The sequence below is a fragment of the Schistocerca nitens genome, chromosome 3 (genome assembly GCF_023898315.1).
Source record: "Schistocerca nitens isolate TAMUIC-IGC-003100 chromosome 3, iqSchNite1.1, whole genome shotgun sequence".
Taxonomy (NCBI): Eukaryota; Metazoa; Arthropoda; class Insecta; order Orthoptera; family Acrididae; genus Schistocerca; species Schistocerca nitens.
This window is the reverse complement of record NC_064616.1, coordinates 763,496,113-763,514,774: the sequence shown is the minus strand read 5'-3', so window position 1 is coordinate 763,514,774 and position 18,662 is coordinate 763,496,113. Positions and strand designations below refer to the sequence as shown.

Below are 18,662 nucleotides of genomic sequence, written 5' to 3'. Positions count from 1 at the left end.
ACACTTGAAAGCTACACTTTACCCAGAAAAGACTTGCAAGATCCTTCTCTGTAAATTTCAGTTTATCATTGTGTATGGAAAATACGGAAAATATTATTACTGCAGAAGCACGGACTCCTTTGTGCGACTGTTAAATGATTGATACACGAGGAACTTGTCTGTATCTCATGGTCCTTGTTTTTGAGTGCTGTCGTTTACATAGCTGCTATGATGCATTTAATGAGCGACTTTTATTTTTGTTGTCTCCCAGTACAAGGGCAAGGCTAACATAAGAACATTTTCTTCAGGAGATTTTCCTTTTGGAGTTGTTATTCACTTGTCTTACTCTTCTCTTACAACGAACACTTTCAGAAATTTGTAACGTAGCGCACAGTTTATCCGGGGATCTGAATCATGATTCAACTCGATTCTTCTTACATGCACAGTCACTACAAACTCACGCTAAATACCATAAAAAGACACGAGACCAACAGGAAATCAAACCATGGACTCTGGATTTTCTCTCCTACAGCCCTACAAATACCAAATAACACTCTAATACGATACAATTATGGGAATAACGAAATAGAAATTGCAGTTACATGTTTCTACTCCTTACGTATGACTCAGAATCTACACACAATAAGTTTTATAATTCTGATAACACTCTAATGCTCCAGATGTTTTATATACGGTCACTGACATTAAAGCTCCCTGAATATCTCTATTAACATCACCAGCGTCAAAAATAAATGAAATAAATAAACCCACAAATACTTCCAATAAACATGTCAGTAATAAAGAAATCTCAGTTGGCGACTGAATAAAAAAATAAATATGGTTCAAATTGCTCTGAGCACTATGGGACTTAACTTGTGAGGTCATCAGTCCCCTAGAACTTAGAACTACTTAAACCTAACTAACCTAAGGACATCACACACATCCATGCCCGAGGCAGGATTCGAACCTGCGACCGTAGCGGTCGCGGGGTTCCAGACTGTAGCGCCTAGAACCGCTCGGCCACTCCGGCCGGCGGGACTGAATCACTATTCTGCTTATCGTCACAGGTTATTCATCATCTGAACAAAAGTATGCCTTGAATGTCTACCTGCTTCTTTGTCTTCGTTAGGAAGTATTTTGCAAGGCAAAAGGGGACGCATTAGGTGGAAAGCAATTCTGTTTTTGGTGTTCATAACGATAAATAGGCTGCCTATACAAAAGATAGGTGGAAATTTGAGCGATAATGCCGATTAACTCAATCAAGAACTTCGATTACCTGCCTGGTTGTTCCATCGCTATTTTTTTTTCAGCCAAAAGTTACGGTGATTGTACATTTATTTGACTTTTTTGCTCTTCGTTTGTTCTAGAAGAACGCTGAAGAGCGTCTAGGCTGGAGTCTGAGGGTGCGGTGCTCTTCTTTTATGGATGTCGAAAGGCTTCTGTATTCTGCGGCGACCATTAAGCCTTTGAATATGACGTTAAGGGTGTTGTGCTGCTCCCGGCAAGAGCACTCAAACATTCCATTGTGCCGGCGCGGCACACGGAACAGGAAAAGTTGCGCGCAGAGCACAGCCCGGAAAGTTTTATGCTACGCGTTTAACTCCACGATGTTTTTGCCACCCAGGTAAGAATATGTGCCATTGCTTGGGTGTAATTCGCGCAGGTATAGCTTGTTTTTCTTTGTCACAAAGATTCATTTTTCAATAGTTCTAAATAATATTAGAATAGTTTACCAAGTACTTTCAAGTTCTTTCGTTTTCTCATCGGTCAAATTTGGCAACGTTAACTTAAGCTCCATTTTATTTAGTATATGTTGTTATTCTCGTGTTCCACAGTGCAGAGCTTAGTTAAGATGTTTGTCATTTAACTTTACCGCCGGTGCTTTTTATATTATCAGTACAGTTACCATTTTATCGAGTAACTCGTAAGTGTTAAACGCTTTTCAGACCTTAATCATCTCTGCACTGAAATTGGTATATGAGTGACTATGAGGTAGTTGTAGCAATAATGTTTACTGAAGTACAAATGACAGCTAAAACAAGTAGCAAGATTTACATGCTCAGTACACTAGATAAAGGTGCAGAGTGCCACATCTCTAGGGAGAACTCAAAACATTTCACTCTGTTGACGGATTGTGGCTCGAGAGTACTGAATGCTGGGTAGATATGGATCCGATAGAACTGTTCATGATAGGATCGAACCTCGAAAGAATTACATTGACTGTAAAGAAACTTCCAAACAAACGGCGACTACTGCCAAATATGCATTAAACAAAGCAAAGAGCTATAGATAGACAGATGGTGAACGAAACGCGTTTGGCTGTCGTAAGGGCAATGCGTGAGGGCTTCAGTGACTCTTATCTGAAGAGCTTACACAAAACTCAAGACTGAACGAGGTGGCGCAGTGGTAAGCACACCGGACTCGCCTTCGGAAGGACGACGGTTCAAACCCACGTCCGGCCATCCTGATTTAGGTTTTTCCGTGATTTCCCTGAATTACGTCAGGAAAACGCCAGGGTAGTTCCTTTGAAAGGGCACGGCCGACTTCCTTTCTCACGCTTCCCTAATCCGATGGGACCCATAACCTCGTTGTTTGGTCCCGCCAACCAACAAAACTCAAAGAAATTCTTGTCATATGTAAAAGCTGTCATCAGCAAGTCGGTCACAGATGGCTCAGAGACCTAAATTGAGGGTAGGAAAGAAAAAGCAGAAATGCTTAACTCTGTTTTCCCATTTTCGACGATATAAACCTATGCAACTTACAAAACTGCGACTGCAGAAAAAGGAGGCAGTAAAAGAAAGGAGAAAACGTGAATATGTTAGGGCTGTAGCACATTCCTAGAGTCCTCTCTAAATTGTGGCTCTTGTGAAATTGTATGTAAGTCTTCGCGAAATAGTTGCCTTCTATCTACAGGCTTCTGCCAGTTCATGATTTTCTGCATTTCCGTGATGCTCTCCCATGGATCAAACAAACCTTTGACAATTCGTGCTGCCTTTCTTTATATACCTTCGATATCTTCTTTTAGTCCTATGTGCTGTGTGCTATACACAATTGAGAATATTACAGGACTGGTCGCACGGCAGTTTTTTATGCAATCTCCATTGTACTCTAACTGCATCTTCCAAGTGTCCTACCAGTGAACCAAAGCCTGTCACTTGTTTTACCTGTAACTGAGCCTATGCAATCATTCCACTCCATATCCACAAAAATTGTTACACCTATCTATTTGTGTGAGTTGAATGATTCCAGATGTGACTTACTGATGTTATGGTCATAGGATACTACGTTTCTGCGTTTTATTAAGTGTACAGGTTTACGTTTAAGAACATTTAAAGCAAGTTAGTAAGGAATGAAGTACTATCTGAAAAACTGCTCAAATATCCAGGCAGATCTCGATAAAATTTCCAATTGGTGTACACCTTGCAAGCTGCTTTTGATCTACAGATACGTAAAAATTGTGCACTTCAGTATTAAGTAAACTTAATTAAGTTATAGAAACATAATTTTCCGAAATGAATGGACTCATTCTACTCACAAATTGCCAGTTCAGACGATTTGATTGTAATTGTAGCTCACTAAAATAAACTGAAAATTGGACGAACTGTTCATGTAAAGAGAATTCAGGCTTCTGTAACGGCTTCTGTTTTTTTTTCAGGAAAAAAGCATCATATATAGAATAAGTATAGGACAAGAACCTAGGAGGAGAATGCACAGTTGAAGGACCTGTTGCTTCTGCAAAGATGTTGATCATATAGGATAAAACACCCGACTCTCTAAGTATTCTGGAGACAAATCCATATATTATGTGCAGTACGAGGAGCAGTAAGTATCTGATGAAGTGTCTATATTCCACCCCACACAAAATACAATCAAATAAATAAGTACGTAGCTTGCAGTAAATGTAAAAGATTATTTTTTGTCTACTTCTCTCTCGCGCTCAAAAGATACATCAGAAACGAGCAAGGGGAAACAAATGACTGCGTCATACATTTATTGGTCAAAACTTAGGTGAATAATTTCCAAGTGTCCGAAATAAATTCACGAAATTTGCGCCACAGGAATAGTGAATTTTCTACCTTTGTTTGCAGTAGTACGCATATACTTTGTCGCTCGCCTCGACGCTCTTTTGACGCAAGCAGCCGCAAATCTGCCCTCCTGCTTAGCTAGCTTCACTTTGTTAGCTTGGCTTTTCACCGATCACCAAACACAGATATAATATTTAATGGAGCTCAATAAGGTATCTTGTGAACCAGTGAACGTGATGGCCGTAAACAACAGCTCGTTTGAGGTATACAGTCATATTTATTTGGCCTCTCATATCGCCAGGAGAATCAAATCTGGCGTTTTACGGATCGAGGCGTGGAATGTCAGATCCCTTAATCGGGCAGGTAGGTTATAAAATTTAAAAAGGGAAATGGATACGTTAAAGTTAGATATAATGGGAAATAGTGAAGTTCGGAGCAGGAGGAACAGGATTTTTCGTCAGATGAATACAGGTTTGAAAACACAAAATAAAATGGGGGTAATGGAGGAGTAGGTTTGACAACGAATAAAAAGAAAAAGGAACGCAGATAAGCTACTATGAACAGCACAGTGGGGTTGGGTTGTTTGGGGAAGGAGACCAGACAGCGAGGTCATCGGTCTCACCGGATTAGGGAAGGATGGGGAAGGAAGTCGGCCGTGCCTTTTCAGAGGAACCATCCCGCCATTTGCCTGGAGTGATTTAGGGAAATCACGGAAAACCTAAATCAGGATGGCCTGACGCGGGATTGAACCGTCATCCTCCCGAATGCGAGTCCAGTGTCTAACCAGTGAATAGCATAGTGAACACACTATTGTAGCCAAGATGGACACGAAGCCCATACCCACCACAGTAGTACAAGTTTATATGCCAACTAGCTCCGCAGAGGAGGAGGAGATTGAGGAAATGTATAGCCAGATAAAAGAAATTATTTAGATAGTTAAGGGAGACGAAAATTTAATAGTCATGTGTGATTGGAATTCGATAGTAGGGAAAGGAAGGGAAGGAAAAGTGATAGGTGAATATGGACTGGGGAAAAGGAATGAAATAGGAAGCCGCCTGGTAGAATTTTGCATAGAGCATAATTTAATCATAGCTAACACTTGGTTTAAGAATCATGAAAGAAGGTTGTATACGTGGGAGAAACCTGCAGACACCGGAAGATTTCAGATTGATTATATAATGGTAAGACAGAGCTTACGGAAACAGGTTTCAAACTGTAAGACATTTCCAGGGGCACATGTGGACTCTGACCACCATTTATTGGTTATAAATTGCAGATTAAAACTGAAGAAACTGAAAAACGCAGGAATTTAAGGAGATAAAACCTGGATAAACCAAAAGAACCAGAGGTTGTACAGAGTATCAGATTGAGCATTATGGAACTATTGACAAGAACGGGAGAAAGGAATACAGTAGAAGAAGAATGCGTACCTCTGAGAGATGAAATTGTGAAGGCAGCAGAAGATCAAGTAAGTAAAAAATTATGGAAATGGAAGAGGACGTAAATGTAGATGAGAAGTGAGATATGATACTGCGTCAAGAATTTGACGATGTACTGAAACATTTAAGACGAAACAAGGACCCGGGAGTGGAAAACATTTCGTTAGAGCTACTGATAGTCTTTGGAGAGCCAGTCACGACAAAACTCTTCCATGTGGTGAGAAAGATGTATGAGACAGGCGAAAAACATCTCAGTTCGAGAAGAATATAATAATTCCAATTCCAATGAAAGCAGGTACTGACACGTGTGAAAATTACCGCTTAATAAATGACGATTGCAGAATACTAATACGAATTTTCTACAGAAGAATGGAAAAACTGGTAGAAGCCAACCATCTGAAATATCAGTTTGGATTCCGGCGAAATGAAGGACCACGTGATACAATGCTGACCCTACTTTTCGTAGAAGACAGGTTAAGGAAAGGCAAACCTATGTTTATAGCATTCGTAGACTTAGAGAAAGCTTTTAACATAGTTGACTGGAATGCTCTCTTTCAAATTCTAAAGGTCACCGGGGTAAAATACAAGGAACGAAAGGTTATTTACAATTTGTACAGAAACCAGATGGCAGCTATAGAGACGAGGGGGGCACGAAAGGGAAGCAGTGGTTGGGAAGGAAATGAGACAGGGTTGTAGCCTAACCCTGATTTTATTCAATCTGTATATTCAGTACGCACATTAAAGGAAACAAAAGAAAAATTTGGAGTGGAGTAGGAATTGAAGTTCAGGGGGAAAAAATAAGAACTTTGAGGTTTGCCAATGACATTGTAATTCTGTCAGAGCCAGCAAAGGACTTGGAAGAGCAGTTGAACGGAATGGACAGTGCCTTTAAAGGAGGATATAAGATGAACATCAACAAAAGCAAAACGAGGATAATGGAATCTAGTCGATTTAAATAAGGTGATGCTGAGGGAATTGGATTATGAAATGAGACACTTCAAATAGTAGACAAGTTTTGCTATTTGGAAAGCAAAATAACTGATGATGGTCGAAGTAGAGAGGATATAAAATATAGACTGTCAACGGAAAGAAAAGAGTTTCTGAATAAGAGAAATTTGTTAACATCTAGTATAGGTTTAAGTGTCAGGAAATCTTTTCAAAAAGTATTTGTATGGAGTGAAGCCATGTATGGATGTGAAACATGGACGATAAACAGTTTAGACAAGAGGAGAATATAAGCTTTTGAAATGTAGTGCTACAGAAGAATGCTGAAGACTAAAGGGGTAGATTACGTAACTAATGAGGAGGTACTGAACAGAATTTGGGGAAAAGAAATTTCTGGCACAACTTGACAAGAAGAAGGGATCTGTTGGCAGGACACATTCTGATCACCAATTTAGCACCGGAGGGAAGCGTGGGGGGTAAAAATCGTAGAGGGAGCCCAAGAGATGAGTACACTAAGCAGATTCAGAAGGATGTAGGTTGCAGTAGTTACTCGGAGATAAAGACGCTTGCACAGGACAGAGTAGCATGGAGAGCTGCATCAAACCAGTCTCTGGACTGAAGACCACAACAACACCGACGTCGCCACAAAAAAGGCTCTGTCGCGCTAAAAAAGTCTGTGCTGCACTGTAGCCACAGGAACATCTTTCGGTAAAAACAAACACATATTTGACAGACGACTACGGGCACGGACTACGTAACACGAAAGCGTACTGGAAAGCAATGCCTCAGAATTTTTTATGTGAAATATGTTAATGCTTTTTAGATGAAACAAACATTATTAACATTCTACATCTTTATCCTTCAAGGCTAAATATTTTTAGCCCTTGCCGCTAGAGGGCTCCGAATTTTAGGATGTAATTGGGGGTGTGTATCATAACTATACCGGTGCGGTAGAAACAGTGTGAGTCTGTTGAGTTCCGAACTTGAAAAAGTCGTCCGACTTGGTCCCACCCGATTTTCATTTGTTTCCAAAACGTAAAGAACAGCTTAGAGGACTCCACTTTTATAGTGATGAAACGGTGGATGCAGAGGTGGGATGGTGGCTCCGTCAACAAAGTCAACCCTTCTACAGTGAAAATAACAACAACTGGTCTCTCGTTACAAGACGTACACTACTGGCCATTAAAATTGCTACACCAAGAAGAAATGCAAATGATAAACGGGTATTCATTGGGCAAATATATTATACTACAGCTGACATGTGACTACATTTTCACACAATTTGGGTGCATAGATCCTGAGAAATCAGTACCCAGAACAACCACCTCTGGCCGTAATAACAGCATTGATACGTCTGGACATTGAGTCAAACAGAGCTTGGATGGCGTGTACAGATACATCTGCCCATGCAGCTTCAACACAATACCACAGTTCATCAAGAGTAGTGACTGGCGTATTCTGACGAGCCAGTTCTTCGACCACCATTGACCAGACGTTATCAGTTGGTGAGGGATCTGGAGAATGTGCTGGACAGGGCAGCAGTCGAACATTTTTTGTATCCAGAAAGGCCCGTACAGGACCTGCAGTATGCGGTCGTACATTATCCTTCTGAAATTTAGGGTTTCGCAGGGTTCGAATGAAGGGTAGAGCCACGGGTCGTAACACATCTGAAATGTAACGTCCACTGTTCAAAGTGCCGTCAAGATGATCGAGACGTGTAACCAATGACACCCCATACCATCACGCCGGGTGATACACCAGTATGGCGATGACGAATACACGCTTCCAATGTGCGTTCACCGTGATGTCGCCAAACACGGATGCGACCATCATGATGCTGTAAACAGAACCTGGATTCATTCGTAAAACGACGTTTTGTCATTCGTGCAACCAGGTTCGTCGTTGAGTACACCATCGTGAGCGCTCCTGTCTATGACGCAGCGTCAAGGGTAAACGCAACCATGGTCTCCGAGCTGATAGTCCATGCTGCTGCAAACGTCGTCGAACTGTTCGTGCAGATATTTGTTGTCTTGCAAACGTCCCCACCTGTTGACTCAGGAATCGAGAGGTGGCTGCACGATCCGTTACCGCCATGCGGATAAGATGCCTGTCATCTCGACTGCTAGTGGTACGAGGCCGTTGGGCTCCAGCGCGGCGTTCTGTATTACCCTCCTGAACCCACCGATTCCATATTCTGCTAACAGTCATTGTATCTCGAACAACGCGAACAGCAATGTCGCGAAACGATAAACCGCAATCGCGATAGGCTACAATCCGACCTTTATCAAAGTCGGAAACGTGATGGTACGCATTTCTCCTCCTTACCCGAGGCATCACAACAACGTTTGACCAGGATGCCGGTCAACTGCTGTTTGTGTATCAGAAATCGGTTGGAAACTTTCCTCACGTCAGCACGTTATAGGTGTCGCCACCGGCGCCACGCTTGTGTGAATGCTCTGGATAGCCAATCATTTGCATATCACAGCATCTTCTTTCTGTCGGTTAAATTTCGCGTCTGTAGCACGTCACCTTCGTGATGTAGCAAGTTTAATGGCCAGTAGTGTATGTTCGTCGTCACGACGACATGAATAATAAAGATGTAGGATGTTAATGACATTTGTTTTATTTGAACAGCTTTACGAGTCTTCACATAAAAAGTCGGAGGCATTACTTTTTAGCTCGTCCTCGTACGTTCTGGTAGAAGAAGAGTGTGAACCCTTAAACGTACGTCTAACAGTGGAACGAAGTTTTTTGTCAGACAGTGGATCCTTGTCGCGATGGTTGTAGATTGTGCTGCAGTGAAACCAGTAATGTTCACCATTCTTATCTGATATGCGTATTTGAAGGTATTTGAAGTAGAACTACATTTTATTCAACGTACAGTGCCTTCCACTTCATCTGACGTTGGTGATTCGAATAAACTGGGGATATGGGTATACTGAGCACAGAACGAAGTTTCCTGAAATCATGCATAAATACTTTTAAATCTGGTCCTCTGTTATTAGGCAAGCGCTTCTAGAACAGCTCGCGAGAATATTATACAGCGTGTGTATGATTAAACTTTCGCTACTTGAGAAGGCCCCCGTGAAAAATGAGTGATCGTTGGACAATGGAACATCGTGGAAACATTTTTAAGGACATGCAGAAGAGAAATAACGAATAACCCATAGTAGGAAACACATTTTAATTTTCACGTGAGGAAGCAGCATTTGTTAAATGCCCACGATGTACACGTTTCAGGTTACAAACGTTGCTCAGTTTGACAACCATCTGCAACCACGACAGCCTGGATCCACAGGAGGGGTTACTCTACTGCTGCCGGAAACATCACTGACGGGCTGGACCATGGATTGTTCAGCTGTCGTGATACAGACCGTGCACTCCTTGAAGATCGCGTATTACGTTCAGCATTCTCAGTCGTGGCGACAGTAGGTTCGTCAACAATTTGTGGTGCAATCGCCAGTTAATTCGAACTTCCAAATATTGTCCTTCAACTCCAGTGCGGAAAGAGGACCTCTTGTATTCCTTTAATGCGTCAATACTCACGAAGAGCAGCAGCGCTAAAGCGTTTTGAAAAAAAACTGCTTTACGAGTAAAGTCCTGCTCACCTTGTCCAGACCACGTTGACAGTCTGCAACTGTAACGCATACCAATGCTTCTGTTTCTATCCTACGTCGCCGTTCTAGTACCGGCGCCTAACAGCAAGTCATGACACTAGCACTACTAACAACGCAAATCCTGTAATGCACAGTCTGGATATCTGTCTCATAGAGTTGGGAACCCATTAGTAGCTGGGTAATTGATTAAGGGATTAATGTAGTTTCGTAGTAGTAGAAGTAGTTGTTATATCATTTATTACTATCCAAGGAAATGTGATTTGTAAGGCGTATTTTAGCATTTCAGATAATAGGCTCGAATTTTGAAGTCTAAATAAATATAAATAAATATCCATACGGTAAATAGTTTTCCGTCTACACAGGCTCAAGCAGCGAAAGTTTAATTATAATGACAGTGTACTCATTTTGAGAGGTTGCATCAACAACTGTTTTACCATCAAACAGAATCATCATAAAACACCTAAAAAGATAGATTCCTGAGTGACACAACCGACAACGTATAACAGAATTATACATGCGAATCTTAATCATTTGAAATACAGTACGCTCAGAAAGTTAGGAATATGACAACATGAACACCTCTTACCACATCCCTAAGTTTACAAATCAGCTTTTTATTTTTATGTTGACAGTGTTTGGTACTAGGCTATTTGTTACTGAGAAACACGTGTTCGCTGACGTATTCCTCAATGTTCCAAGCAACGATGAAGATAATATGGTTTTTAATGATATCAAAACGGAAATGAATTATTAGTTTACCTAATAAGTAGGCAGGCTCACTCTCTCTATGCAACGAACTGCATACCATAATGAACTGTCCTCATAAATTAAAACTATGTGCCGGAGAGGTACCACAATTCAATCCTGATGGTTTCCTTTCACGATCGTGTGGTAGCGTTCCATTATTCTGGGACGAAATGTTTCTATGCAGGTCGGGAAATAATTTGACCAGTAGTAGTAGAAGCGTGTGACTCAAGTAACATGCTTGTTTCAAACGGGGTGGCTGAACGTCAGGTTCTAAAAGATTTATCAACAATTCTAGCTAGTTGTTCAGTTCGAAAGATGAAAACACTAAATTTACAGTAGAACATGTATACAAACAGACTACAAACTTCCTCTATATAAAAATAATATGCGTTACTTTGATATACACAGGAAATCTATCGCCACAGACGTTACTATAAAAAATATATCATGCCATCCCCATTCGCAAATACTTGCTACTTTCAGACCCACGATACACAGAGTGGTCAAATTATAGTTTTCAGATAATTAATGGAAAAAGAAATAAACACAAGGCAACAAATTTCCGAAAAGAAAGAGTATAGTATATAAAATAGATTCCCTTTATCATACGCATTGCGAAAAACTCTGAAATGGAACTTACATCACACACACCACTAACTGCAACAAGACGTTTCACCACAGTCATCAGTTTGTTGCCAACCTCTCATATGAAATAGTTAATACATTCAACCAATTGAATATAGATATTTATTTGTACAAAAAATAAACTATCACTCCAGATATTAAACATAACAAAGAAGTCAGAAAAACTGACACAATATGGCATGTACAGGGTTTTTAAAAGCAAGGTGTCGAATACTTTGAGAGGTGGTAGTAATCATCGAAACAATAAAAGTAAATCTAATAAACATGGATAAGTATACTTACCGAAATAAACACGTCTTTATAGGAAGGGCTGCGCGAGGCTTGGTTACGGATATTAGCACAGTCGTTGCATTGGCGCTCCGTCAAATGTGTCGGCAGGGTATAATAATGTCTTACTTACGGTACTCTACCTACCATTAGGTGGTCTGAAGTCAGTTGTGTGATTCGAGTCTTTTTGTTGGCTACGTTAGTTTTAGTCCTGTTTGTGAGCCCTATTGTACATAACTGTCAACCCTCGGCACGTATCATGATGTTTTACACTTTTCCAAACGCGGATTCAATTATGTGTTTACTGTTATTGAGCCGGTTGTACGTACAAATGGTATAGTACATTTACGTTTTCTCTCTTCCACCACATATTAGCAACGGAAGCCTACTACTCTACAAGTGAAATGACGAATATGATACTCTGTTATGGATTAGCAACTGAACATAGCCTCCGAGCCCGTGCCCTCTACGCTAAGAAATAGTCACAGCGCAGATTGTCCTCTGATAAGCTGTTCGGCAGACTTTTCCAGCATCTGAGAGTCACATATACACTTGCACCTCGGAAGACTGACAGTGGGGGGCCCCGCACAGTCCGCACGCCTGTCATAGAGGAGCGTGTATTACGTTCCGTGGAAGAAACCCATGGGGCCAGTGTGCGACGATTAGCAGCAGTTGAAGCCGTGCCTCACTCTCTTATCTGGGAGGTACTTCATGAACAATTGCTGTACTCGAATCATCTACAGCGCGTTCAGGTCCTAAGGTCAAATGGTGCAAATGGCTCTGAGCACTATGGGACTGAACTTCTGAGGTCATCAGTCCCCTAGAACTTAGAACTACTTATATCTAACTAACCTAAGGACATCTCACACATCCATGCCTGAGGCAGGATTCGAACCTGCCACCGTAACGGTCGTGCAGTTCCAGACTGTAGCGCCTAGAACCGCTCGGTCACCCCGGTCGGCGCCTCCTAAGGTCAAATGATCATCATGGCAGACGGCGGTTCTGTCAATGGCTGATGCAGAAGTGTGCCGTAGATCCACTGTTCTCGTCTGAGGTTTTGTTTACCGATGAGGCTAAGTTCACAAGAGATGGTGTTGAGAATTTCCATAACCAGCATGTATGGATCGATGTATATCCTCAAGCAATTCAGGAAAATGGGAATCAACACATATTGTCAATCAGCGTAGAGGCAGGCGTACTTGGTGACAGATTAATATGGCCATACATGCTACCACAAAGATTAACTGGGGCGTATTATCTGGACTTTTTCACTAATGTATTGCCTACCATGCTGGAGGCTGTGCCATTGCAGCAACGAATACAAATGCGGTTTATGCATGATGGCGCACCAGCACACTTCCGTCACAATGTGCCAGAATATCTGATGCAGACATTTCAGGACCACTGTTTCTGTCGGGGCGGGAGGGTGAGAGGGATGGAAGGGGAGGGCGGCACGCCTTGGCCTGCTCGTTCCCCAGACCTCAATCACCTAGATTTCTGGTTATGGGGACCTTAAAGGAACTGGTCTGCGCCAGTCAGCGATGTGCGGACACTACAGGGCTGCGTCTTCAATGGGTACCAGCATGTACAACAACAAGGATGCATCAGGGCTGCATTGTCATGAATGGCCGCTACATTGAACATCTCCAGTAAACACGTGTTTACCGCAGAAAGCATGCATTCCCAGCTCAGTGTTTATTGGACCTATCTCAGAAAGTATGCATTTCTGGACCCATGTTTATTGGACTTACTTTTCTTCTTTCGATGAATACTACCACCTCTCAAAGTATTCGATACTTTTTTAACAACTTGCAGAAGACCAACTGCAAAAATATTGATCATTTCTATGTAGATCAAAGTGGCAAGAATTTTAGAGTGAGGTTTAATGAGCGCTGAAGGTTGTGTGCGTAGCTCGGGTAATTAATGAGGAGGTACTGAATCGAAGTGGAGAGAAAAGAGCTTTAGGCACAACTTGCCTAAAATATATACAATGTTCTGCGGAATCAAGGAAGAGTTAACGTCGCAATATAGGGCCTTCTGGAGGGCAAAAATTTTAGAGGGTGGCCAAGGATTGAGTACAAGAAGAAGGTTCAAATGGATATAGGTTGTAATAGTTTCTTAGTAGAGTCGCTGCATCAAATCAATATTTAGACTTGAGAATATTGTAACAAATTTGAAGCGATCGGTTCGCGGAAAGCACAAATTGTAATTGTAAACGTATTTGTAACTGTAAGAGAAGTTAGACTGTTTTATCATGTAATCTGTTCATAGCGGGTACTATTTTTGTTGGACCAATAAATGGCACTTGTCGTAGGTAACATGATGACACTTCAGAAACTCTGAATATCAGGCACGTCAGAAAAACCATCAGTAGTTAAACACAAAACCATTCAAAAAGCAAGGATCATCAATTGAATTCTCAACCACCATAATACTGATGTGAGCGAGTAGCTGATGTTGAAACTTTAGTCGTACACAGAACACTGGAGTCGTGAGATGCTGTATGCACAACTGTGGAGTCGAGAGATGCTGGATGCCAAATTAATCTCTGTTAGAATTTTGTGCAACTATGAAGGCATGTGGCAGAGAGTAGCGGAGCATCAAGAGAGTGTGTCACGCGTTGGCCAAGTACTTAGCGACGTTCTACTGATTCTGTCTGTCATCAGCACTTTGATTAGTGTGTTAAACATTTCGTGCTTATTTTATTGCTCGTGCACGGCAACGGTCATTTTGCCACTGTTGTGTTCGCTATGGACAACGTAAAGAAAAGTAACAAACATCACAAAAATAATCTAGAGCACTAGGCACTCCTTGGAAGTCACTTTATCGAGAAAATGTCAGAAGTGAAAGCTGTGTTCCGTGATGGAGTTTTCTCTGGCGTTGCCATTTTTCCAGGAGAGAGAACAGCTGCAGCATGTGGTGTGGGACAGAGATAGAGAGCACTCTAACGATGACATCGCAAAGTAATCTCTCTCTCTCTCTCTCTCTGTCTTTGCGCAGAACGCATCACTCTCCCGTCTTCTTAGCTGCTCCCCACTCTAGAAGTGAATAGGATCAGCTCATGTGGCTTGCAGCAGAGAGTGCCAGATGTAAAGTGCCTATCGACTGTTCCCACGCTTGAGATCATTTCGATATCTGGTGCGTATATTATATCATTTGGTCATCGCACAATTACGTCCTCTATCAGTTTCTTATGAGATAAATTTACTGTTAATACTGAAAGAAATTAACTATAAGGAAAAGGGCAACCTTGTCTACAGAAGCAAATATTATACTGTTATAAAGAAATTTTAAATCGCTGAGGAATGAGCGTAACTTCGCAAGCTCTATTGGCAAAGTTGACATATTTAATGTGCATGTTAAAAATTATTAGTACAAGATGTTATATGAGTAAATACTGGCCTAATAAATACTTACCCCCAAAGTGAATTTTCTAAAGAAAAAACAAATTATGGCTAACTATTTCTAAACAATGGCAGCATAACTAACAGCAGGAAAAATTGTGATAGATATGGTTTTCTTATGAGTAGACTAGATTTTAGCATTTTTTGGAAAGTTTTGGCTGCATCAGTTTTAGGACACCTTACCCCAACATTTTGATGATGTTGACGTTAAAGTTAATGGCACATAAAACTTGCTCAAACTATACTGACGGATAAACAATCACAACACCAAGAAGGAGTTGTGCGACATAAAGGAAAATTAGTTGGAGTGTTCCTACATCTGAAATATGGTGTCTACTCAAATTTCGCGCCAGTCACACGAGAGTGGCGTTAGTAGCACGACTATGAGGATGCAAGTCAGGTTTGCATTAAATACAGGCTGTAACGGTCGTGAGAGTTAGTTATCTTTGATAATGGAACTGGTGAGTAGGTGTTATTCAAGAATGCCTCTAAGGTGACAAAGACGCCATTATCAACACCTCACAGAGTTTGAACGAGGTCTTGTAATGGGGCTACGAGAAGCTGGATGTTCCTTCTACGACACTGAGAAAACACTTGGCAGGAATGCAGCCACTCTTCATGATTGCTGGCAGCGGTAGTCACGAGAATATACGGTCGCAAGATGGATGGACTCCGGACGGCCACGTGGCACTTCCGAGAGGGAAGACCATCGTGTTTGGCGTATGGCTCTGGACGCATTGTACTGCAGCTGTAGCAGCAATTTGAGTAGCAGTTGGCTCCACAGTGACACAAGGAACTGTTACAAATCGGTTGTTTCAAGAACATCTAAGAGCCAGACGCCCTGTAGCGTGCATTCTGCTGACCCCAAACCACCGCCATTTGCGACTTCCGTGGTGTCCAGCGAGAGCTCAATGGAGGACAGGGTGAAGGTCTGTGTGTTTTCTCATGAAAACTCGTTCTGCCGCCGTTCCAGTGATTGACGTGCGTTGGTTAATAAGTGGCCAGTTGAGGGCCTGCAACCAACCTGTCTGCATGCTAGACACACTCGACCTACATCTGCAGGTGTGGTTGAGGCTGCTATTCCGTATACCCAAAAAAAAAAAAAAAAAAAATGGCTCTGAGCACTATGGGACTTAACATCTATGGTCATCAGTCCCCTAGAACTTAGAACTACTTAAACCTAACTAACCTAAGGACATCACACAACACACAGTCATCACGAGGCAGAGAAAATCCCTGACCCCGCCGGGAATCGAACCCGGGAACCTGGGCGCGGGAAGCGAGGACGCTACCGCACTACCTATTTCGTATAGCAGTACGAGCACTCTCATGGTTATCCCACGCAGACTGATTGCATATTTGTACGTTAGTCTGGTGATTCAACCTGTTGTGCTACCATTCATGAACAGCATTCCAGCCAGTGCTGTCACTGAATCTCCTTTTCGCTAATAAGCACTAAGAGGGCTGCAGAACTGACCGTAGCTATTTGATAGTCTGGGAATTGTCAATAGTGTCACATGTTCTTACTCTATGATACATTGCGGAGATCTTTGCGAATCAACATGGAGTACTACCACAGAGCCTAGTAACGGGTACATAGTATGCCACACGTTAGTATCTCTTTGTCAGTATTCGAATGGGCTATCTATGGAACCATAACCACACCATTTAGATCATGGAAAAGTAAAGGAAGAGTTTAATTTATTATCCCATCGACACCGATATCACAAATACGGAACATAAATTCGGACTCGAAAAAGATGCGCAAGGAAACTGGTTGTTGCCATTTCAACGGAAACATCCCGGCATTCGCCTTAAGAGATTTTAGGAAACCGTGGGAAAGCTAAACCTGTTGGTCAACTGTGGATTTAGAGACCGTTACACACAAATGCGACTGTCTTTTGTCAGCTGTGGAATCGTGTCGTACTCTGTTTCATATTACATGCACATAAATGAACTGCGGTGTAGTTGATACTAACCGTGATATTGCGACCTGGTGTGTCTTCGACGAGCTGTCTTGCGATGTCCTTGCAGATCTTTCGCGTGGCTGGCGACATCTTGGAGTCGTCCTCCCAATAGCGGCTAGCCGAGTGGGCATACAGGGCAGCGGGCGTCGCGTGCGTCACGCGTGTGTTCGTCACGATGCCTGTAGCCATGCCTGCACACACCATACAAAAAATGTTCAAATGTATGTGAAATCTTATGGGACTTAACTGCTAAGGTCGTCAGTCCCTAAGCTTACACACTACTTAACCTAAATTATCCTAAGGACAAACAAACGACCCATGCCCGAGGGAGGACTCGAACCTCCGCCGGGACTAGCCGCACTGTCTATGACTGCAGCGCCTAAGACCGCTCGGCTAATCCCGCGCGGCCACACCATACACCATCATAATGATCAGAGGCAGTACAACATACCTGCACACACCATTTAGCATGACACTGATCAGAGGCACTACAGCACGCCTGCACACATCATACACTACCATACTGACAGAAGCAATACAGTATACCTGTGAACACCATTTACCACCAAGCTGCCCAGAACCAATGCAGCATGCCTGCATGCACCATACACCACCACACTGATCAGAGTCAGTACAACCTGTCCGCAGCTCGTTGTCGTGCGGTAGTGTTCTCGCTTCCCACGCCCGGGTTCCCGGGTTCGATTCCCGGCGGGGTCAGGGATTTTCTCTGCCTCGTGATGACTGGGTGTTGTGTGATGTCCTTAGGTTAGTTAGGTTCAAGTAGTTCTAAGTTCTAGGGGACTGATGACCATAGATGTTAAGTCCAATAGTGCTCAGAGCCATAGTGCTCAGAGCCAGTACAACCTGTTTGCACACACAATGCACCGCCATACTGACGAAAGTCTGTACAACATACCTGCACACACCATACACTCGAGCGGTTCTAGGAACTTCAGTCTGCAACCGCACGACCGCTACGGTCGCAGGCTCCTGCCTCGGGCATGGATATGTGTGACGTCCTTAGGTTAGTTAGGTTTAAGTAGTTGTAAGTCTAGGGGACTGATGACATCAGATGTTAAGTCCCATAGTGCTTAGAGCCATTTGAACCACACCATACATCGCAATATCCAGAGGTGATAATATATACACACATCATACATCACCATACTGGGTAGAGGCAGTACAACACTATCACCGCCACCCTGAACAGAGGTAGTACAAACATAAAAATCATACTGCAGTAAAATATGCCTGTCTTAATCCCAAAATACAAGATTAACAGATGAATAATGGAAGCACTTTGTGTTGCTGTTTTTTATGTGTGGTGTAAAGTACCCAATAAGCTCAGAAGTATCTTGGATTGCGGGTTTACACGAGTCAAAATTGTGACCACAATTACAGAGTAATTAACAAAAGATATATTAAATTAGAAAAGTTTTTCTGGAATTTCAGAATTTTTAATTTACTAAACTTTGGAATTACTTTACGTTACGAACCAAAAAAAAAAGAGGGGTAATTAAGCATTTCATTTCAGTGGAAGGAATCTGTCAGATACTTCACCATTCTCACTAATGGTTTAAAGAAATGCTGTCTTCTTAAAGCTGTATCCAAAACAGCTCTCTGACTT

At 42.2% G+C, this 18,662-nt stretch overlaps 1 protein-coding gene across 1 annotated transcript in view; it reads right to left on the bottom strand.

Annotated features, from left to right (window-relative positions):
* The window catches only part of LOC126249419 (alkaline phosphatase, tissue-nonspecific isozyme-like), a 592,519-nt gene that overhangs the window by 336,320 nt on the left and 237,537 nt on the right, over window positions 1-18,662 (bottom strand). The window contains exon 3 of the mRNA XM_049951072.1: window positions 17,048-17,226. Coding sequence (XP_049807029.1) covers window positions 17,048-17,226 — 179 coding nt within the window. The remainder of the gene's footprint in view (window positions 1-17,047; window positions 17,227-18,662) is intronic.